General features: G+C 41.1%; 1 protein-coding gene across 1 annotated transcript in view; it reads right to left on the bottom strand.

The window, feature by feature from the left end:
* Positions 1-435: 435 nt before the first annotated feature.
* HECA (hdc homolog, cell cycle regulator) overlaps positions 436-24,547 on the bottom strand; it is a 47,132-nt gene continuing 23,020 nt past the window's right edge. The window contains exons 2-4 of the mRNA XM_072719794.1: positions 13,274-14,314; positions 7,312-7,466; positions 436-4,071 (exon numbers count right to left, since the gene is read on the bottom strand). Coding sequence (XP_072575895.1) covers positions 3,907-4,071; positions 7,312-7,466; positions 13,274-14,314 — 1,361 coding nt within the window. The 3' untranslated portion in view covers positions 436-3,906. The remainder of the gene's footprint in view (positions 4,072-7,311; positions 7,467-13,273; positions 14,315-24,547) is intronic.

The following is a 24,547-nucleotide window of genomic DNA, read 5'->3' on the forward strand; positions in this document are numbered from 1 at the left end:
ACCTGACCACAGTGCATAAAGTCACAATAGGTTTAATTACAACTCAGTTTTCATTTTCTTACAATGAAGAAGCATATGATCAAGTCTTTTCATTATGAAAATTGTTACAGGCCTCAGAACCACAGAAAAATCTGTAGAATAGGACTATTTACCCATTCAATAGAATTCTCTATAACCAGAACAATAATTTTGGACTATCCATATGGGACCAATCTACTAGTACAGCAACACTTATTTTATTGTGAAGGTAGGCTGCATGCAACACACCACCATCGAACAGCATATAACGTCCACAGTTCTTGTGAACTGCAGTAGTGACTGTGACCTTGAGCAGTGATCAAACCCCAGAAAGTCTTCCCTGTCTTTTCTGATCAAACAACCCCAAGCTCTGAAACCTTGAAGCCCAAATAAAAAATTAAGTGACACACTGAAGAGTACAATATTAGTTTCTGAAATTTTATTATTTTTAATACATACATTTCACAAACAGAAACCTTCAAACACCACACACAATTCCATAACCAAATGTTTCAGTTTTATCAACATTCTTTAACTATTTACACTGTCTTCCCTCAACAAAAGTGCAATCCAAGACATCTTGACAAGAAATCTTTAGGACAAGAATATATTTTAGAGCTGGTTTTAATGACGCCCATCCATTACATTTTCTTTCAATTACCTGCAAGAATAACAAAGTCAACAACAGGACATAGAAATGAGCTGGGTTAGGCAGCATCCTATTAAAGGAACCAAAACACTGAACAGATGCACTTTCTCCTCAAGTCCTCCTCAAAAGTCCAACTAAAACTGTTTAAGAGCTGCAAACGGGAGACCAAAGAGGAAAAGCCAAGTGGAGGTCCTGACCTGAGCACAGGAAAACAGACTGTACGTTAAGGGTTGGTCTTACAGGACAAAACAGATTTCAGCAAATTAGTTTTCAGGGTCTAATAAGTTATGCATCAGCCTAAATGTTAGTAGTTAAACACCTAATAATATTCTTTCCTGATGAGCTAACGTCCCCTCAAAAGATATGAAAATACTTTTTACTCTGAAAATAAACTTCCTTTGCAAAAACTGGAAATTAAGACTAGGGAGAGCTCTTTCTCACTTAGAATAGAATAATACACTCCACTCTTCAATTTCACGGCCAACGTCTATCTTTTATTCAAGCAGTTGATAAACTCGGTGTATCACTTGCTTCAGATGCAACAAGAAGAGAGTGGAGAACTGAGTCAGCCTGAAGAGGAAATGATAAAGCCATCAGAAATGGTTTCTCACTGAACTCAAGCAGGTAAAACTTTATTTGTTCCAGGTACAGAACTCTTAAAAATAAATGATAGGGAAAAAAAAAGTTAGAACAGATGAAAAATCACTTTGAAATTATTAAACACTTCTGAGTGGTTCATTTTATTGAACACTATTTATCAGAAACACGGAAAATGGATCTCTTGGGTGATGATATCCTTTAATATCCACACCATAATAAAAGTAGTCTTTTTTTTTTTTTTTGACATGCTCCAATTTCCACCAAGGTCTTCAGAGCAAGGTACTTTGATAAAGTGTGGTAAAAATATACTCAGGTCAGCAGATTTCCAAAATAAGATTTATTCTCCACACTATTGCATATTCATTATATTTTATTCTCAAATAAGCCAGATTTTCTACTTTAGCTGAGAATGTGATGCTTTAAAGGCAAACAATACCCTCAGATGATATCTCTGCCTCTCCTTTTACAGAACTGCAGCATCCACAGAATCCTAACTTTCTTGTCCAAAGAAAGGCCAAAAGCAAACTTTATCTAATTACAGGATAAATCTTCTCCTCCTTATTTTTCAGAGAGTAGAAACCAAAAGAAGGAGAAAATACAGTATGCATCAGATAACACATTCACAGCAGTTTTAGGCCAAGGGGCTTGTGAATGGGATCTATACATAAACTCTAAGATCCAGAACATCAATAATAAGCAATAATAGGGATAAAATCTTAAGTGGATTAAAAAATAGCATTACAAATATTTTACTATCCGTTGGAAATTCAGAACTGAAATCCAAATATTACTCTCAGGACATGAGAAACTTACCAATTTTTATACTTGGTGCATGAGAGAATCAATGGGGAACCGGTTAATTCACAAATGCAGCTTTGTGTATTAAGGACAAATTTGCAAGGGCTATGTCCTACAGATATTTGCAGTTGCATCGAATACTGTCAGAGCAATATTGATTTGTGGCTTCGCAGAGACATTGAGCATTTCGCCCCACTGTGAAATATTTTTCAGACCATCAAACACCAAACTAGATGCAGTAAACCGAAGTATAATCATCCAAACTGAAAGATAAGAATTAGTCGATATACTGATTCTACAATGCTCTCTTGTTTCAAACAAAACATCAAATATTTCATACAGTAGAGCTGAAACTTGCTGGCAGTAATACCTAAACACTTCTGAGAGGAAAAACAGCTGTTTTTCTGAGGGAAAAAAAAAATGGCATAAACCAAATGAGTCATACAAACTGTTCATATAACCCCAAATTTGGCTATCCATAAAAGACTGTATTTTCAGCATTTTACTAGCATATATATGTGTAAGACTTGAAATTATCAAATCCATTTATAAGAAGTCATATTCCAAAAAAAAAAAAAAAAAAAATAAGACGTCATATTCCAATTCCAATTCTATGACGATATGGGATGTCAGTCATTTAAATCATCAAGCTCTAATTAACAAAAGGCTGGTTTTTGGAAAGCTCAATGCTCTGATTAATCAAGTTATTTAAATTATCATCTTTTTTCACTACTGGTTAAGTGTCATGGAGAGCTTCAGAACAATCTATTTTCAAACATACCGTTAACACATTACAATCAGTGGTTTTGAAAAATGAAACACACTTTAAAGTAAAATATTAAAATTATTATCATATTCCTCACATCCTCACAAGCAATTTTTTCCTTTCTTTCTTAAAGTCAAACCTATGATTTGGAAAACTCAGCATCAAATGGGTAAAATGTGGCCATAACAATTTTGTGGAAGACAAAGCATGGTAATGATGGTTCTGAAACCACCAGTTAGGGTCTATGGCTGTGGGACTGACCTGTGAGAGGGATGCGACATCAAACAGCACTTCGACAGAGCAGCCGACATACAACCATACCACCCAAACCAGGTCATTCGTGGATTCTCCTTATGAGCTCATTTGACCAACTTCAAGGACACAATTCCAAGGACAGGATTCTGCGTGTTCTTGGCCCCTGGAGTCAGTATGCATCACTTCCAAATTCATTTAGCATATTCTCTCTGTTACAGGTCACTTTACCTACAAATATCCATTAACACCATTCGTTTTCTTATGTCTTATGATTTGGATATATTTTCAGTAGGAAAACTGCCTGCTAAATCACAACAGTGATAGAAAGAACACTCATGTCCACTTTGAACGATCTGTGAGTCAGTGTGCACAGCTGAACACAGAACCCAGGCGACTACTATGCTGTCAGATCCCCAGGCACAGACTTACATTCACGCGTCACGGGGTTTTCCCAGGGCCCAGAGAAGATCTGAAAGTGGGTCTTTGGACAGTTAACATTTTAATAAGACTTTCCTTCCAACTCCTACTGTGCTTTTAGTTCCTAACCACAGAATCCCTTTGCTAGTTAAGTTCACCCCATCCTCCCCAGCAGTGAACCGCTACCCCAGAACCATCCGTTTGGGCTCTCATAGGGACCACAGACTAACACTCAGGAGTTGAGAGAGGGCAAGGGGCCAACCCCATGTTAGTGGCACACATACGCAAAGGAACCCTCCTTTAAATTAGAAAAGAAGGTAATGTCACAGAATGTTTCCCTATAAAAGATATGTAATAAAGAAATAAAGTCAATAAAATAGCTATTACTAAAGCAAAGCTTTCATCAATAAGCTTCAAGAACTTTGAAGGAGGAAAATGGCTTCACGAAATGGTAGTCCAGGTTCCCACAGTGCGGACACTGCTGGACGTTGCTGTACTCGGAGAAGTACTGCATCCCAATCCGCACGTCTATCACAGGCTTCCCGCAGTGCTTACAGTTCAGGCGGGCCTGGGGGGGGGAAAACACAGATGCGTGAGCCACCATGCCCTCCTGCCTCAAGACACTGTCAAGGTCACCTAAGCCAAAGTGCAACACTATTATGCCTGAGAAGCCCCCACCAAGAGTTTGGCGAAGCATCCCTCTTATGATGGAAGGCAAGGTATACAGAGCAAAAGATATGTATATTCAAATATTCACCAACAATCTGACAGATTGACTCCTGATTTCTCTCTGGATAGGCAGCCCTGCTAGCAGTTGCATCTACTGGTAGGAAGAAAATTCTAAACTCGCACTGCCTGAACTTCTCCACTGAAGTTCCCCTAACAATAGGACACCCTTTCCCTGTGGGTTATAAAGAGTGGCTGATGCTGACTTCCCTCATTCAAAGCCTCATGAAACTTCATGGAATGTGTTGAGTTTATTCTAAAAATTCATATATATTTCTCATTCCGCTCCTTACTACACTTTTCTTTGATTAAAAATAAAATTTCCTGAAAATACTCCAGCAAAATTAACAATCCACGGAGAAGTGCTCTGTCTATCCTGAGGCTTCTGGAAACCACACACACCAGATCTTCATTCACACCTGGGTCTCTAAGAGCACATTCAAAAGGTTCCAAGAACTTAAATGAATAATCAGAAATGATAAATACAACAGACTCTCAATTTAGAATTTGTTGTAATAACGTAATAAAAATTATAATCTCGTTTTGTCCTCAATACACTCATGGGTGGTATGTGGTAGTAGATGAATTTTTTATGAAGAAACAGGCATATAGTGATAGATGGCCAAGACCATGTAGATAGGAAGCAGAAAGGCTGAGAATTGAACCAAAGTAGCTATTCCAAAGTCTACATTCTTAGCCATGACATGGACGACCTTTCTGGAGCTAAGATAAATTCCCTTTTAGCTGACTAATCACTTTGAACAACAAAAGCGGGATTCTGGGCCAACCTCTCTCTTCAGTCTGTTATTCCTTTCAAATAATTAACCATTAGCTTATTTTTGGCTAAAAGTCTTATTAGAAGACTTCTCTTGATTCCTTAGTAGCATCTAACACTTGTACCTTCATAGCGGGTTGAACAACATGGTTCAGCTGTTCAAGCTGACCCTTGAACAACATAGGTTGCACTGCACGGGTCTACTTATAAGCATATTTAAAAAAAAATAAATACAGTAATACAATACTACAAATTTATTGCCTTACTATTTTCTTAATAATGTTTTATTTCTTCTACCTTACTTTATTGTAAGAATACAGTATTAACAAAATAGATTAATCAACTATGTTATCAGTAAGCCTTCTGGTCAATAGTAGGCTACTAGTAGTTAAGTGCCAAGTGTTAAGGAGTCAAAAGTTATATGCAGATTTTCGACTGCATGGGGGTCAGGGCCTCTAACCCCCATGTTGTTCAAGAGCGAACTGTAGTTGACTGACATTTTTCTAAAAGCCAAAGAGTAATTAAACATGTTTTCCATTTTAGTTGGAGGCCCAAAAACAAAGGTCTGGGCTTACATTGTTTTAAGGAAGAAATTCATGAGTACCAACAGGTTAGCTATGGCAGGATGCCATTCTACTTTCCTCCTTAAAGATAAGGAAATAAACCCGCTGCCTTTCAGTGGTATAGTATAAAGAACAGTAGACTGGGAACTATAGGTTTTAGCATGGCTGTGACACATTTGTAAAGACTTGGGTAAAAAGACCTCCACTATGTGTGGAAAACAAGGAGGCTGAACTAGCTCTCCCAGGTCCTTTCTAGCATCAACAAATGGCCCCAAACTCTTTCACTTCCTTGGTTTTTTTAAAAGAGAACCCTCTCTCGTGTGTGTAAAGAGAGAGGAACCACTTCCTTCTGTTTCTCTCATCTCAAGACCTGGCACTGCAGCATAGTGAGCATTACAAAATCCTACAGCACATACTAAATGAGATCCATTTCCAAGGCTGATGGAATTTTAAAACGGAAATGTGGTCAATATATTAGAATAGCAGAAAAGTAGTCAGTCCTATCTGGAGTCAAATGAAAGGCTATGGATGGCCATTTGGGTCTCTCATGGCCATACATCTCTTTGAGAACACTAGTAGAGACAAAGTAGAGTTGAAATACCCACTCCACCAAACTTTTCACTCAGCCGACAGTTTTTCACAGGATATTCTTCTTAAAAAAATCAAACCATAGTCTAAAGATACAAAGCTATGTAGTAATTAATAAAGGTGTTTATCGGGATCCCTGGGTGGCGCAGCGGTTTGGCGCCTGCCTTTGGCCCAGGGCACGATCCTGGAGACCCGGGATCGAATCCCACGTCGGGCTCCCGGTGCATGGAGCCTGCTTCTCCCTCTGCCTGTGTCTCTGCCTCTCTCTCTCTCTCTCTGTGTGACTATCATAAATAAATAAAAATTTAAAAAAAATAAATAAAGGTGTTTATCAGTTATTTATATTAAAAGCCAACTCAGTGACCAAAGAGCAAAGGAAAATTCTTTCCTATCCGTGAATATTAAGGAATGACAAGGCTTTCTCTTCCCTTTCTCTTTCCCTAAATGAACCCAATGTACTTTCAAGGATTTTGTTTTGTCTCTGGTGTTTCCATGGACTTATTTAATGTGTTTTTACAGGCTATTACTTCCCTTTTTTTCTGGTGACGCCTAAGTTTTGGAAAATGCTTCCTCTTAGCAGTACTTTAAGGATTATAGATCTTTCAACCTCCAATACCACGCAGGCAGGCAGTTCCTGGCTAATTGTGCTATCCCACAGAAAGGGAACAAAAAGAAAATCGTGTCTATTAAAGAAAGTAAAACCTCCTTCTTCCTTTTAAATAAGAACTTTTTCTTACTAGAACCGAGGTATGTGTTACTCATACAAACCATAAAAAATTACAAGCAAAAAAGAAAACAAAAGGAACCACTTAGCATCCCACCATCCAGAGACAACCTTTGGGTAACAGGTTACTAGATCCCTTTCCATTGTCACTTTTCATACTATTAGGCTATTTTATAAACTACCTTTTTCACTTAATACACTAAAAATATTTCCCATTAATTGTACATGACTCTACAATGTCTCCTCTTAATGGCTGCACAGTATTCCAGCAATTGCTTCATCACACTGTGCTAGGTCAGCCATCAGTCCTGGACTTTGTGTGAGATTTAGGACTGCTCACTACCTTCCTCGCCCTCTCCCTATTTAACTACATTCACCAGGAGACAGAAGCCTGAGATCATCCGCTGCTCGCCCTGTGGGGTCCATACCAACCTGACAGCACGGAGAGGCGGCTAGGATGTCGTAGGTGTACATGGTGCCCAGCTGGTGCCAGCTGCCATCCCATCGCGACTTACACTTGATGCAGATGATCTTGTGAACCCCTTCCAGGCAGTCTACACACACCGCATATAGGTGCATGAGTCTCCCTGTGCACAAAAGACACAATGCTGAAGAGTGGCTGTCATGGGGCTAACGAGTGGCTTATCTACTGATTATAAGCAGACATGTTATGATCCAGATAAAATAAGAAGCAAAATAGGTCATATTTATCACATATCTCCATGCTGTCCTTTTAGAATAATAATGAATTACTAACTACTGTCAATGGGACATATACTTAAAATTTCTATCATATTAAATACTGCTTCAATTCACTTTTCTAAAAGGCATACTGTCAGGTTTATAATATGGACAACCAAATTCAAATGACCAAACCCTAAGTGCTAAAAACCAGCTAGCAATCATGAAGGACTCTCTGCACAGAAGTCCATGTGTGGCACGGAGACCATCCAACAATGCTGGTCTGCAGTCACGAGCTTTCATCCACTGACAAGTCCTGTCATAAAAAATTCAAACATCTGTCTTGGTATTGGTGGCCCAGAATTATACCATAGCCACAATTACTGTGTTGAGTGTCTCTGTCTCCAAAATTGCTCAGCCATCACCATATTTAATTTAGGAACCAGAATCGTATGTTATTTTTAAGTAGTTATTTAAAAGTTCAATGTCTTAGTATTTACTGGGCTCTTAAGAGATACAACCCCATTCCTCCATCATTTGTTTAACATCTAATGCTTGTGACGGAAAAGATGTCACCCTTGTTTACATGGAAGGGTTAAGATTCAAATCATTAGGAAAGACTGGGCATGTCCAGGATCCACCTCAACAGTGTATAACAGCAACACTGTTACTCTCTACGTAGAGACCAGGTAGCTCCACCATGCTGAAAACTATGCTCAGGAGAACACGTAGTCCTTCAGAATGTGCTGCTCCTTGCCAGCAGCCAGATCATGGGTCTTCACCTTTCAATGGTTAGGACCAGCCTGCTCCTTACCCACTGGAAAGAGGTATACAGTACTTACAGCATAGCTTTTTGTTGCATTTGCTTACAAAGCTCCCTCTTCCTCCTTGAGGGTAGGAACCATGTTTTCACACATCCATACAGACACTTCCCAGGCCTATCTCATTTTCGTCTTTCTCCATCAATTCCACGACAGGTACCCTTCAGATGTGGTCCTGGGCTTTGTCACATACTCTTCCCTTGCCCAAAGTCTAACACCCCTTCAAATCCAACACACACCAATGCCCCCATCTTCCTTCCCCTAAGACAGGTCCCCTTCCCAATGTTCTCTGCTCCTGTCCATTGCAGCATCATTTATCTGCTCTAGAGCCAAAGGGAGCCAACCAGGATGCATCTTCATCCTCTACAGGTAAGTTGTCCCCAATACCACAATTTTTTATTTAAAATAATATTTTGTAGCTATTCCTTTCAGTTCCCACTCTTAGCACCCAGCAGTCTCTCATCTCCTGCCATCTAGGTTGAAGATTTAAGTTCCACCTCTCTGAAAAAAAAAAAAAAAAAAAAAGTTCCACCTCTCTGGAGATAGGTTTCGCCCCTTTCAAACAACTTTTCCCCCAAGAGATCATCTGCTTTGAAGAGAAAAAATGAACTTCTTCAGTTCTTAAAGAACATAGCAAAACTCTTATTATGGCTTGAAAGGACATCCATAATCTGTTCTCCCTATGTATCCTACTTGTTTTCCACTGGAGAACCTCTACTCTCACCAGTCTGTTCTCTCCAGTTCTCTTAGTCTCGACTTTTTTTTAACTACCATTCCTTTGCTCACATTGCTTCCTGTCCTTATCAACTAAGGCCTGATGTGGCCAGACCCTCTGCTTATCAAAATCTAGCCCCCCTTCTGATATCTGCCTTCACACCGCCTCCTTTAACTACCCAGGCCAAAGTGACCCCTTCCTCACTGGAAATTATGGGATGCTTAAAGTACATCATTATCCAAGTGTTATTAATTCCACAGGGGGTACTAGAGCCTTAGGCCTGGCGAAGTTAGTTACACTTTTCTAAAAGAATCTTATATCCTAAGATTATAAACTGATGAAAGGCAATGACAGAGTACTCAACACATGTATGAGATTCATAAATTTGATTCACTGATGAATGGGTTAAGTGAAAAGAATCTGTCCATCACAAATAGAAAAAGAACAACACTCCTCTCGTGTATGCTGAACCCCTGTACTCTCATCTTCACAGAAAATATTTCCAGCCTTAAAATGAAGTGAATGTAGTTTCCACCTACTTCCCTCTAAAATTATCCCCAACCAGGATCAAGAACAAGAAATAAAACACAAACTCCATCTTCCAGGAAACTAGGAGATATCTGCAAACCTGAATCAAAATAGGAGGTCAGACATCAGATGAAGGAATTTTAAATTGCTTAGCTCTGAAACTGGACAGCAAACAGAGTGGAGAGTGAGACAAGGTGCCAAAAGGGAAACAGTGTGGTAGACAAGTAACCATACACTCTATGCAACTTTTTCCATCAAGAAGTAGAATCTATTTGATCATCCCGTAAATCTGGGCTAGCCTTATTTTGAAAAACACAATGTGATGGAAGTGATGATACTCAGTTCCAAGCTTACACCTCTCGAGAGAGAATGCAGCCCCCATCCTCACCACCCTGAATGCAGGAAAAAAAACAGTCTAGCCTATTGGAAGATAAAAGATCACACAGAACAGTCATGAGCCATTCATTCCAGCTGAGGCTCTCTGCTAGGCCAACCAGTCTGCCAACCGTCAGACATGCATGTAAGAGGCCATCCTAACCAACTCATAGAACCATGAAAAATCATAAATCATCACTCTTTTAAAACACTGAGTTTTGTAGCTGTTTGCCTTTAACCAAGGCTAAAAGATATAAAGGATTAGGTGAAACTCTAGAAAGGAATGAGGCCACTCCCTGTAACTTCACTTCCTCTTCCCTACTGAGAAAGTTAAGACAAGAAATTGTACCCATGCAACAAGAACAAGATGCTATTAAAAAGAGCTCTTGGAAATTCTAAATTATCATTTATATATTTACAGAACAGAAAATCTGAAGCTCAGTAAAAATACTCGGATATGAAATCAAAGAAATATTCCAGAAGGCAGGATAAGGATAGAGATAAACAAGAGGATATATAAGAGCTCTCTCTATATCTCAATCAGTTTAAGAGGTCCAATATTGGGTGCCTGGGCAGCTCAGTGGTTGAGCATCTGCCTTTGGCTCAGGTCGTGATCCTGGGGTCCTGGGATCGAGTCCTGCATCGGGCCTCCTGCAGGGAGTCTGCTCCTCTCTCTCCCTCTGCCTATGTCTCTGTCACTTTCTCTGTGTCTCTCATGAATAAATAAATAAAATATATTTTAAAAAAGAGGTCTAATATCTAACCAATAGTTTCACGGTTGTTTTAAAAAATGAAAGAGGAAATCATCAGGGAAATAAATCAGAGGAAAATGTCCCCAAACTAGGCCATACATTTACACAGCCAAAAATCCAAGAAGGGTGCTGCACAATGAATGGGGGTAGAGGGGAAAATCTATGTCACAGTGAAACTTCAGAACACTCCGTATAAAGAGAAAATCCTGGGACGCCTGGGTAGCTCAGTGCTTAAGCACCTCCCTTCAGCCCTGGGTATGATCCTAGAGTCCCGGGATCGAATCCCACATCGGGCTCCTTGCATGGAGCCTGCTTCTCCCTTTGCCTGTGTCTTTGCCTCTCTCTCTGTCTCTCATGACAGAGACATTTATTTATGATAAATAAATAAAATCTTAAAAAAAAAGAATCTTAAAACCTTCAGGGGATGGGAGGGGAGAACAAAAAGACAGGAATAAAATCTGACTTCCCAACAGTGACACTGGAAGACCAGAGACAGTAAAGAAATCAATGCCTTCAAAACCTACGGGGAGAATATTTATAACTTGGAAAACTATACCCAGCCAAATAGCAATCAAGTGTGAAGACAGAATCAAGATATTACCAGGTTTCAAAGTCTGAAAATACCTATTCCCATGCTTCCTTTCTCAGAAAGCTCCTGGGGATGTTTCTTTTTTATTTTTTATTTATTTATTTTTTTTTAATTTAATTTTATTTATTTATGATAGGCACACAGTGAGAGAGAGAGAGAGAGGCAGAGACACAGGCAGAGGGAGAAGCAGGCTCCATGCACCGGGAGCCTGACGTGGGATTCGATCCCGAGTCTCCAGGATCGCGCCCTGGGCCAAAGGCAGGCGCCAAACCGCTGCGCCACCCAGGGATCCCCTGGGGATGTTTCTTAACAAACTGAGGAAATAAACCAAGAAAAAAGAAAACATGAGATCTAGGAAACAGAAGATAAAAAACAGAAAAGCAAGTAGAAGGGCAGCCATGTAGTATAGCAGGTAATGAGTGCAGCCCGACAGATGGGAACAGGAAGAGGAAAGGCTCAGTGAAGGGAATTTCTACAAAAAGTAATTCATTAAATGGATGATAGGTATGTGCAAATGCCTCTGAAAGCTCTGTGGGAGCTGCTGGAGAGTGGGAACAACCAGACAATGCTTCCAAAAAGACTAAGCAAATGAAATTGTGAAACAAATATTAGCTGTAATAACAAAACAAAAGATGTCCTAAAATATACTGTATTCTATATAAGAAATACACCTATACATCTTGCTCAGCACTAAATATTTACATAATCCTAACAACAAAAACATTAAGGATTTCACCAAGAATGGTGATATGTTATCCTGAGAGAAAGGAGATTTAAGAAAGCACAGTCATCCACCTTAAAAGTCAGTCAACAGACAATATCAAAAATTGGATATGAAGGGCAGCCCGGGTGGCTCAGTGGTTTAGTGCCGCCTTCAGTCCAGGGTGTGATCCTGGGGACCCGGGATCGAGTTCCGCGTCAGGCTTCCGGCATGGAGCCGGTTTCTCCCCCCGCCTGTGTCTCTGCCTCTCTCTCTCTCTCTCTCTCTCTCTCTCTCTGTCTTTCATAAATAAATAAATAAAATCTTTAAAAAAAAATTGGATATGAAGATAGCGGTTTTCAAATTATGATGGTAAGAACCTGAGAATTGATTATAATTGAAAAGTGCTCATCCCTGGGAACTGAGACAGCAGGGGCTGGTGAGAAGAAGATAGGTATGGATATACTGTTTCTAGCACAGGTTTTTTAAGCATATTTTTAAAGTTACAAACAGGTTATACACCATGTATCTCACCTTTATGTAAATACAATAATTTTACATGAATTGACAGATTTCTCATTTATACTAACCAATCCCCATCATTCAAGTTGTGGCTGAAGTTATCCCTAACATTCTTAAATGTCAGCCACAGCATGAAGTTCCCCACCCCTGCCTTGGCCACCATGGTGATGTCTCAGCTTTCACTAACCACCCACTTTCCTTTTGCCACTATCAAGAAAGCCTGATCTTCCATAAACTTCAAGATTAATCCAACTAATCTAAAAACAATTTAGCCCTCTCTGATATTCCTTTTTCCTTACTCTGTTATGTTTACAATGATCAAAAGATAATACACAGCATACAGGGCACATTACTACAGGTTTCAAAGGCAACTATTTTACACCATGACGTAATTATGCAATTCCTAAATTCCCTCCCAATTATAGAAAGCTATACACGAGGCATCCCCCCTTCAAATTACAGCAGAACAAAAACATAAAATTACCCACCAGAACAACTGTATTTCGTACAGTGACAGGAGAATAGAGAAAAAAAGAGCCAACGCCAACTACCTCCACCACCTCAATGGGCAAAGCTGAAATATTCAAACATTGCCTAGCATCTGACTAGAACTAAAAAGTACCATCAGTAAAAACTAAGGCAGAACAGAGTAAATTCCATCTTGCTTTTCCATTTTTTAACAAAGCAGGCAAGGTGAATGAACACCTGTACCTTGAAGATGACACGGAACATCATATTCGATCTCATCGTGTCTGGATGGGCTCAAGAACAGAGTTCCGTCCACCAAAGGGAACTGTTCGAACACCGGGAGCGCCCGGTGGCACAGGGCACAGTTTACCACGTTCCTGTGGCTGGCGCTGAGGGCTGCAAGAATGAACTTCCGCAGATCCTCGCCCTGGCCCATTTGGGCATCGTCTTCCATCCGCACGTGGAAAGTGTTCAACTTATGCCTGGGGATGTGAGTGAGCAGCTCGGACAGGTCCAGGCGCCGCAGGAACTGCACCGGTGCGTCGAAGTGGCCCCCCCTGTGCACGGATATCCCAGCCGGACTGTAGTCAAAGTGGGTGTTTCGGAACACGTGGCCCCCCGCCATGGCCTTCTTGTGAGGCTCCAAATGGATGGCATTCTTGAGGAATTCCCCGAGGTACCTGGAGGAGCGGGGGCCGCTGAAGTGGGCGGGGGACAGGATGGAGTAGCCGGTGGGCGGCGACTGGCCCGGGGAGCCGCAGGGCGAGCGCGCCCCGTAGGCCGCTGTGCCCACCGCCTTCTCCTGCGAGTTCTGCCGGTCCATGGAGTGCCGCCGGGGGAGGTCGTGGCTCAGGCCTTTCTGGGGCTTGTTCGGCGGCCTGCACTTCTTGGCCTCCTCCCCTGCTTCGCCGGAGGGCCTCCCCGTGTTCTTCTCTGACCCAGCCTTCTTCTTTTTCTCATCCTGCATCCGCTTCACCTGGTACCAGTCTGTGTCCTTTTTTAAGTGGCCCTGTCCACAACGGCAAGAGCAGAAGCGGAAGGCCAGGTCGTAGCCCTTCTTTGTCCACATGTTTTGGCGGCACTGCTTCTCGTTCCAGCTGCGGGCGCGGCCGATGCAGTTAAACTGGACCAGGATGCTGCTCTCCCACTCGTAGAAACACTGCAGGTGCATCCAGGTGCTGTAGGGGCAGTGCTCGTTGTTGCACACCACTTTCTGGTAGTCATCCTTGTCTAGGTCCACAGGCCTCCCGAAGCTGCAGATCAGGGGTGTGGCACAAGGGGCTTCTGGGAAGAGACACAGAGAGAGAGGTTCAGCACCCGGGGGCCAGGGTTCCAGCTGGCACCGAGTCAGAGACCAAAGCCACCATCCTCACGCTAGCCCATGCACGCTGTTCTGGTGTCAACATTTCCACCACTGGAATAACACCAGACGGGATTAAAAAACATTTACTACTTTCTCCTGGTATTAGGTTGTGCCAAGGGATTTAATTTTCAAATATTTGTTATCAGCTGAAAAACATACCAGTAAGCTTCAAAAAGTCCAAATCCTTCACAGTACAATTAGCCGTATGTCAGTACTTGCAACAGTATAGTGTAGTATGAAGTTTTTTCCTAAGATGTGGGCATAATGACAGGCAGTTCCAAGGTTCTTTTAAAAAGGAATCACTTCAGTGAACTAGGAAATACTATGATGAAGCCACTTAATCAACCAGCTCCAAAAGGACCCTCAAAGCCCTATATCACAAGCTTTAGGTTATCCTCAATACCACAGAGAAGCTAGAAAACAGAATTACCTCGTCCCCTCTTCTCTTCTAGAATGGTCTGATACCTGATGGCAGGAATGTTTGGTCCAACTAATTGTTGGTCTACACAGAACAATTACACTGCTAGGACATGGAAGGAAAAAAACAGAATTCTCCTAAAGCCATCAGGACAGAAAGGAAGAAGACAGAAACACCAAGATATTTCTACCCTATTTAGCCACATGCCGCTCTGGACATCTAAAAAGCCAATCAGTTTCCCCAAAAGGAGAGAAAACTTGGTGGTACAAAGCAGAACCCATTTCTGAGATTGGAATTCCACTAGATTCCAGTTACTCCAACATCCATTAACATTTTTAAAAGGTTCTTTTGGACAGCAGTTAGTACTCCTAGTTGGGAACCACTGGGCTTGATCTGGAAGGTTCCACATGCCAAGCTCAGTTTAGACTTTATCTGTTGTAGCTGAGAACGCTCAGAGTTCTTAGAAAGCTCCCCCTGGTTGGCAGTATGGGACATGAGGCTGATGAGAGATGAGTGCCTGAGTTACAGTAGCAGCAGAGTAAAATGGCATTCAATGTTGGGGGTGAGCAAATGCTGAAGGACAGCAAACATGGTTTGCACCATGACAACTTTGGGCTGGCCTTATTTTGGACCTGCTGAATTGAAAGTGCCTGTGTACCACTGAGGTAGAGAAAGACAAGACAAAAGAGTCAAAAGAGCTGGAGACGAAATACAGATGTGTGGCCACACACCCAGGGAAGTCAAGTCCCTGGACTGAGGAGCTAGCCCAAGAAGAATGGGAGAGGAAAAGAATCCGGAGAAGCAACATTAAAAAGGCTAGAGGAGTCCTCCACAGAGGCTGGTCAGTAATGAACTAAGGATTCACCACAAGGCAGGAGAGAATTATATCAAGACAGTTGCAAAAGTTATAAAAACAGAGGACTGACTCAGAACAACTGTGACATCCAAAAATATCTCCAGACATTGCCAGATATCCCAAGGGAAGAAGCAGCAAAACTGCCCCTGGTTGGAAACTACTGGGGAAGTTAAAAACCAAAAGGTCCTCACCAGAAGCAGTAAGCCAGTCAGTGACACCTTAGTAAGAACAGTTCCTGTGGGGTGACAAAGGACAGATCAGACATGGATGGTGAAGATCGTACAGTAAGATAAAGTAGCAGCAGTTTGGATGATCTTCCAGAAAATGCTTCCCAGAAGTACAAGGAAGGGAAGGAAAAACAAGGGGAAGAGGCCAGCAAGGGCTGAGCCCTACACATGTTCACCCACTCCAGAAATGAATGCCAGAAATTCAGGACAGCTTGAAGAGGAGGAGGCAAGGAGCCCTACAATTCCAGTCCTCAGGGACTCTCACAACTTCACTACTGCCCACTGAATTACAAATACAACATTCCACTCGCACAGGTGATGGGATCCCCTAAAGCCTCTAAAGCCTATGACACTTGCTCTTGTGTTACAATCATCCCCTTCAGTGTGGGACTCCAGGGCAACAAAAGGCCCTAACCAACTTGTCTGCCTCCATTCCTTTGATTGCTGTGGCTCCTCCATCTATTGCCCGGGAGTCTTCATTTGTCCAAATCCCTCTCATCTAGTGCAGTGACTCACAACATGGACTCCCAACCAGACTGCCTGTGCTAGAATCCTGGCAGTACCATTGTTGAGCTGTGTGCTCTTGGACAAGCTACTTCCTTTTATCTTAATTTCCTGTACAGAATGTAAATAACAAATGAATGTACTTTATATGGCTGTTGTAAGGATAAAACCTACCAATACCCAGGTGGCGCCTCAGAGCAGGGCCTAGCACACAGTAAGCCTTCTCCCCTTCCTCCCATCCTTCCAGGCCCAACTCTAGACACTGATTTCACCAGAACAACCCCTTCCCCAGCTCGATCTGGTATGAACCTTACTTGAGTCTCCACTGTGGTCCTACCAGGTTGGTGACTCCAAATAGGATGCCTCTGATTCATCTTTGTGTCCCTGGCACCACTGAGCTTAGGCCTGACACACATCTCATGCTGAATAAAGCTGCATTAAAACGACACTGGCACATGAAACCAAACATGACAAACACGGCAGAAGAGAACAAGCTAAAATCCTAGACAGAGAGAGAGACCTACATGTACTGAACCATGCAGAAAAGAAGTAGAAAAATGGTCTGTAAACTGAGTAAATAAACCGTAGTCACCTGGGCTGTGACCTTTTGTGTCCTTTAAAATGTTAATTAGTCAATTAAACAAAGTTCAGTTGCTTTTATCTTCAATACTTCAGAGAAACAGCCTTGGAGAAGTGTCTCTGAAATGTAATGAGAGTAACCAAAGTACTATTAACCCAGGAATAATGAAATCAAATTGAAGAATGGCCTAACTATATCTTTGCATTTACAACATCCAATATCTAAAATTTTAAATGCTGAGATTGGCCTGATTTTTTTAATGTCTTTTCATATTAAAGAAGGTAGACTAAGAGGGGAAAAGTCCTTTTTATATCTTTCTCAAAAAGCTGCAAATGTATCATTTAACCAATACTGAGCACTTCCCGTGCACCAGGTCTTTGGAGCTGAAGAATCAGCAATGGTGCTAGGGGCTCTAACAGAAATATTTGTGGGAATCAAAGAGGAGGCAGCACTGCTCCAGGTCCCTGTCTCTCTAGCATTGCCCATCCTCACCACAGCTCTGCAATGAAGAGCTCCCACTCCAACCTGCCAGCCTGCTTGTTGATATCTCAGCCACTCTGATGTGGTCTTTGTGGCTAGGCCTCAAAAACAAAGACAAGGTCTTAAGACCAAATACTATGTGTAACAGATACCTGACCCTGTTACATACCTCCAGCCCAAGGGTGAGGCTCCAAGGAACGGGGTGAAACAGGGGGAGCCTTGGGTACCACACAAGGGCTGCTGACATGCTTTTATATTTCATGCAGCCTTCTGATGAGGCCACAATGGGCTGGCCTCTGAACTCAGACATGATTACCTTTGTGGCTTAGTCCAAACTTGGCCTCTCCCTCCCACAGTCCACACTGGAAAGGCAGGTGGGAATAGTGCAAGAGGGGTTTGGGTGACTAGCTGTGTGACATGGAGCAGTTTCCTGCTTCCTCATCTGTAGAGTGAGGACAAAAATGCTTGCCTTCATTCACCTCAAATATATATGTGGAAGCACTCTATCAAGTTTCCTCACAACTCTCCAAAGCTGTCTTCTGTAGCTTGATATCCATATATCTGGCATCTGGCTCCACAACTAAATGCAAACTGCTCCAACAGATTCCCTACTTTTTCTATCTAGTATTTTGGACATACAAAAGGGGTTCAGTAAGTAACAATGAGGCTATGCCTCTTCTTCAATTTCCTAAGTCTTATAGTTGACTAAAACATACAGGAAAGATTTTGGAACTCTAAAAAGCAGCACAAGATCCCTTCAGATCACACCTATAACAAATGAGCAGTCTTTTTTTTTTTTTTTTTTTTTTTAAGATTTATTTGAGAGAGGTGTGGGGGCATGAATAGGGAGGAGAGGGGCAGAGGGAGAGGGAGAAGCAGACTCCCCACTGAGCAGGGAGACCAATGTGGGGCTCAATCCTGGGACTCCAGGATCATGACCTGAGCTGAAGGCAGACACTTAACGGACTGAGCCACCCGGGTGCCCCACAAACAAGCAGTCTTACAGAAATGCATTTGATTACTTCCTGAAAGTGGTCTCTAAACTTATAAAATTCCTAGCTCTTAACAACTGCAGTCCCACAAAAGTAAAGGTATAAATATAATATAGACTGATCAATACAACAAAACCTCTGGGAGAGAGATGAGAAAGGAATCCCACATTCAGTGAGGGTTTGTGTCATGTACACACCTTAGGACATTCCTCAAAGCTGTGATGGTTGAACTAACAAGCAGTATGAGAAAATGTTCCTTTATGCAGTCAGCACTGCTTTACAAATGTATAGAAACTCTCCAGTGTGTTTGTACAGCTTCACTGTCAGATATTCAGTACTCAGCTTCTATTTCTCCCTGCCCAAGTATAAATAATTAGGGATCACCTCATTCCAGGCAAAAATCTCATGTAGTTTCAAGTCTGGACAATAAGATAGGTATGCTGACATCACTTAGGCAGTCACTCCTCCCAGTCTTCTCATCCTGAATCCTGCCTCCCACACCTATTAAAAAGGAGGGATCTGACAGTAGTCATTTACACTGGCTGCCCAACAAAACCCAAACCCTTTGACACACCCATTCACACCAACAGGAGCCCTATAAACCAGGCAGATATTGCCACTGTCAGCTTCTTAACTGTAAAATTAAATGTTTTCACCCCTCTTAAAATAGTTGCATCATAAGCAGGTGGAGAGTTCAGCAGGGTGGTGGGGTGAGGAGTGTCTTCTGAAGTCACAGGTTTCCTAGGTGAAATCTAAGGTAGGCACTTGCTCATATTCAGCCTTGTAAGCCCACTACTGTAAAAATCATATCAAGTGTTGAGTGAATGTCTTATTGAAGGAAAATACAGGGACTGAAGTGCTGAAGGATAGAGAAGGGAGGAAAGGTGAATCCCTGAGGAACACTGTTCTCAACAGGTCTTCCATACCCAGCCCCAGGACTCCCACCAATTTCAGAGCACAGCCTGGCCCTCACCACCCCCAAACTTACCAAAATCTATTCTATCCTCCTTCTGTATGCAGTTACCAAATGCAAACCGTGCGGTTTCTGAGCTGCTATTTTATTACACATATCTTTTCCATACAGTAATTCTCTTACGTGGGAACATAGCCCCTTGTTTTTAGAGCAAATTCTCTTCAGGGTACAAAGTTGCTGACTAGAGAATCCTCAACTCCAGTTTCCTGAAAGGCCACAGAGATTGGTCAATGAGCATATAGAGACTGGAGCCAGCCTGCCTGGATTTGACTCTGGCTCTGCAACTTAATAGTTTTTGGATCTTTAACAAGTCACTTAACCTCCCTGTGCTTCTGTCTTAACGTGTAGACTGGGAGAAGAAATAACAGAACCTATCATCTCAAAGGGTTGCCATGAGGATTAAAGGAGTTATTAAAGCAGTTCACACTGTGCCTGGCACATAAAAACCACCATTTAAATATAAGCAATTATTATTAAAAGCCCTATCACTTTATATTACTTGATGTAAAAACTAAAGAACTTTAAAAGCATTTAATGCAAATCTACAAGCAGGAAGAGGTGAGTGTTTTTTAAGTTTTAAGGGAATAGATGCAAAATTTTCCCCTTCTAACCCCTTAAAGATATTCTACTGTGTCAAGACAAGTAAGTACCTTGCTATATGTATATTTTTCAACCTAAGAAATCTTTTCCAGTCTGGGCAACAAGGTTTCATAAAGCAGGGCTGCAAATATACAACACAAAAAACAACAACAACAAAAACCTAAAGCATGGCTGCATCGGATTCATGGGATGTGTCCCTGAAGAACTCACATAATTCAAAACTGATTATCCCAAAGTCTGGAGGCAGGGCAGGGGAATGCATCCTCAGAACACATAAATCTGCAGCCATTGTGTTGTATTTTTCTTTACTGCTGCTTTTTAATATTAGCATTATCTCTAATACTTCTCAGTTTTAGCTCATAAACTGACAGCATGGCATATCATAGTGTTTTTATCACATTTCTGTTCAAAAGTTACTGATTTTCAGGATATTTTTCAGCACCAGCATTAGCATACCTGGGTATTTTGCAAGATAAATACTTACTCTGTAATAATTAATTTAAAAATAACACAAAGGAAAAAGCAAAAAGAAAAAAAAATAAAATAAAAAAATAAAAATAATACAAAGGTCACTAAAATCCTTGAAGAAGTTCTATAAACAAAAAGTTCACATAATTTTGCCAAGGGTTAGAAGATATTTCTCTTTATAAGAAAAGGTGATGCCACTGGGTATCAAAGTATCTTTATAATTCAATGGACCTAACTTTGAAAATATGACATAGCTTGATACACAATTTGAAAAGTAACCACTGAAATTTTGCACATCATATGAAGCTTTTATTAATAGTATTTGTGACATTAGTTGAAATTTGCATACAATGGGATCACTGTACCAGGAAATCTTTTAGCAGGCTGCCTTTTCTTCTGCTTGAATTTTTTGATCCTAAGGATGCTGGATCACAGAGAACCACACAGCACCCTAGCATTACATGTATTGCCTGCACTCACCCTGAAGGTAAGGTAGGTTCAGGAGCTCTCAGAACCAAATCACATTATCATAAAATGGAAACACAACTCCAGATTAAGTATGTGTGTACATGCAGGAGTGTATGTGCATTTGTATGTAACTGCAGAGAAACTGTCCAGACAATTGTTAAACTATCCCATTTATTATTGAGGTATAATTGACATGCAAGGTTTTTATTAGTTTCAAGTGCACAACATAGTGATTCAACAATGTGAATCTGTGACCATCTGTCACCATACAAAGTTACTACAATATTACTGTCTATCCTGTACTTTTCATCTCCAGGACTTATTTTAGAACTGGAAGTTCATAGCTCCTAATCCCCTTCACCTATCATACTCATCCCTTCACCCATCTCCCATATTTAACCAGTTTGTTCTCCATATTGAAGAGTCTGTTTATTTTTTAAATTCCACATATAAATGAAATCATATGGGATTTGTCTTTCCCTGACTGGCTTATTTTACTTGGAATACACTAGATCCATCCATGTTGTTGCAAATGGGAAGAGCTTACCTTTTTTAGGACTAATAATTCCACTGTATATATTTGCCACATCTTCTCCATCCTTCTATGGAGTGCTTCCATCTCCTAGCTATTGTAAATAATGCTTCAATGAACATAGGTGTACATCAATCTTTTTGAACTACTATTTTCAATTTTCTTTAGGTAAATACCCAGTAGTTGAATTAATGGATCATACGGTAGTTCTATTTTTAATTCTTTGAAGGACCTCTGTACTGTTTTCCACGGTAGCTGCACCAATTTACATTCCCACCAATAGTGCAGGAGAGCTCCCTTTTCTCCATGTTCTTGTCCACGCTTGTGGTTTCTTATCTTTCTGACTCTAGCCATTCTGATAGTGTGCAGTGATATTCTCATTGTGGTTTTAGTTTGCATTTCCCTGATGATTAGTGATGTTGAGCATCTTTTCATGTGTCTGTTGGCCACCTGTATGTCTTCTTTGGGAAAATGTCTATTCAGGTCCTCTGTACATTTTTTAATCAGATTGTTTTTTTGGTGTTGATTTGTAAAAATTCTTTTTTTAAAATTCTTTATATATATTGGATATCAACAGTTTATCAGATATATCATTTGCAAATACCTTCTCCCATTCAAAAAATTGCCTTTTTTAACAATCCCATTTTAAGGATTTGAGAAAAGATCTCATGTCATCCTTCAATACTACATTCCAATTTTTAAAGCATTTTCCTTGCTCTTCTGAAACACCACAGAACATGATTATCTTTGTCAATGTCCTCTCCTTTGCTGGCACAAATATTCAGAATGTGGCCATAATCAAAACTCCTACATTTCTTTTGTATGTGATACCCATTTACCATCTAAGTTATAGCACAGCATCCCCAAAATGATGGCTCACCTCTTCTCTCTTGGTGGGCCCAAAATGATGCCTGAAGACCAAAAAGTGGATTCGGCCTCTCCCCTTAACTCTCGATCCTGATAGAATTGGCCCTCTCCCCTTACCTCTAGATTCTGATGCAGTTCAAGGCAGGTCACCCCATAATGTGCCACTCTGGCATGCAAATTATTTTGAGCTTAAGATAACCAAGGTACAACAGACTCAAGAAGAGCTTTTTACCTCCCCACTTATCTAAAAAAAAAAATTGACTGGGAGTCTGTACCAGGAAGAGAGCTATTACCAAAGATAACCTTTTTTTTTAACATAAGAAAGACCTCTCTGTAGGGTAAACACTTGCTTACCAAACATTTGCTCTTCCCATCTTCCTGTAAACTGTCTTCCCCCTCTCTGATGTCCCAAATTCCTATACCTACCTCTCTTTAGCTCCTGGTGGCATATAAACTTCAATTGTCTGTCAGCCTCTCATTTGTCTATTAAATTTGTTCTGCTCCTGTTAATCTGTCTTATGTCAAATTAATTATTAGGCCAACCAAAGAACCTAGAAGGGAAGAAGGAAAAAGTTTTCCTCCCCTACAATTTCCAGTGGCCTCAGTTGAAAAGACAAATGGCTTTAACTCCTCCCTAGTCTGTCCAACAGGTAAAACATATGGCTGCATGATTAACTGGCAACATGGGTCATCTGCAGACCAGGTACCTATCAGAGAATACAATCCGTAACTCATTGCTGTTCAATATTTTCCAAAAGCTCAACTGAGAGAAACAATTTTTTTTGAGAGAAACAATTTTTAAGAAAGATTTCATAGGTGATGTCCACATAATCTAGATCAGAGTTCCAGTGGGGTGTGTTGGCCTGCAGTGTGACTTCTTAGACCAGTACAAGTTTTTTTTTCTTTTTTTGTAATGAAATAAAACCCAAATGCCTACTGGGGTGCATCTCGTACTTTCCAGGTCGGTCATCCAAGCTTCCATTCTAGCCCCAATCACACTTATTCATGCCAGGGCTCTGGAGGCATTTGGGTGTAGGACTCCTATGCTAGATAAAAGCTATCCTTCATCTACGCTACATGTCACACAACTGGTTATCTAGACCACATTATTTCATTCTCTGAACAGACTGCTTTTAATGATGCAACCTAATAAAATTTTTATATTTATAAAAGGATACTGTCATGGACATTGCTTAGTATTTTACAATGCCTTATAATGGCTAAGTGACTGTTTTTGTTTTCTAAGATTTATTTGAGAGAGAGCGAGAGGGGGCACATGCACATGAGCAGCAGAGAGGGAGAGGAGAAGGAAAGAGAGAGGGAGAAGCAGACTCCCTGCTGAGCAGGGAGCCTGTCCCTGGGATCATGACCTGAGTTGAAGGTAGACACTTAACCAACTGAGCCACCCAATCACCCTGTTTTTGTTTTTTATCTGATGGACACTGTAAAGTATACACCGCTTCTGTTTGCCTCTTCCTTTTGTTAGAAATATGAAAGCCAAATTTGTGACCTACCTCTTAAAATGACTCAGAACATCCATTATTTTTCCTAATAGTACTGCTCCTAGTACTAATATTCTCGTTTATTATTTATCTTATGGTATTAAATGTATTTTTTAAACACCATTTTAGGAAGGAGAGTATAAAAGACGAAAAAGCAAAAAAATCTATTTGCCACTTCTCTCCAACTTTACAGTCAGTCTTGCCTACTAGATATTAAAATCTATACTTGGGATCCCTGGGTGGCGCAGCGGTTTGGCGCCTGCCTTTGGCCCAGGGCGTGATCCTGGAGACCCGGGATCGAATCCCACATCGGGCTCCCGGTGCATGGAGCCTGCCTCTCCCTCTGCCTGTGTCTCTGCCTCTCTCTCTCTCTCTCTGTGACTATCATAAATAAAAATTAAAAATAATAATAATAATAATAAAATCTGTACTTGACTGGTGCCAAGGCACCCCCACCCCTCCTCACTTTTCAAAATCAACCAGAAAAGAGTGCAAAGGAAAAGGAGAGGCCAGGGTGACCCACTGACCCCCGAGGTCCCAGAAACATAGCACCTTTCAGGAAGGCCACTCTCTCTGCCATGCCCTGGGCTCTTGTCCTCAGAGAAACATGTGGACAAGCCAAGTACTCTCCATCCTTGAACCACTCACCTCATCCATTGCACACCTCTCCTCTCCTTCCCCTTGGCT

This window comes from Vulpes vulpes, chromosome 1 (assembly GCF_048418805.1).
Source record: "Vulpes vulpes isolate BD-2025 chromosome 1, VulVul3, whole genome shotgun sequence".
Lineage (NCBI taxonomy): Eukaryota > Metazoa > Chordata > Mammalia > Carnivora > Canidae > Vulpes > Vulpes vulpes.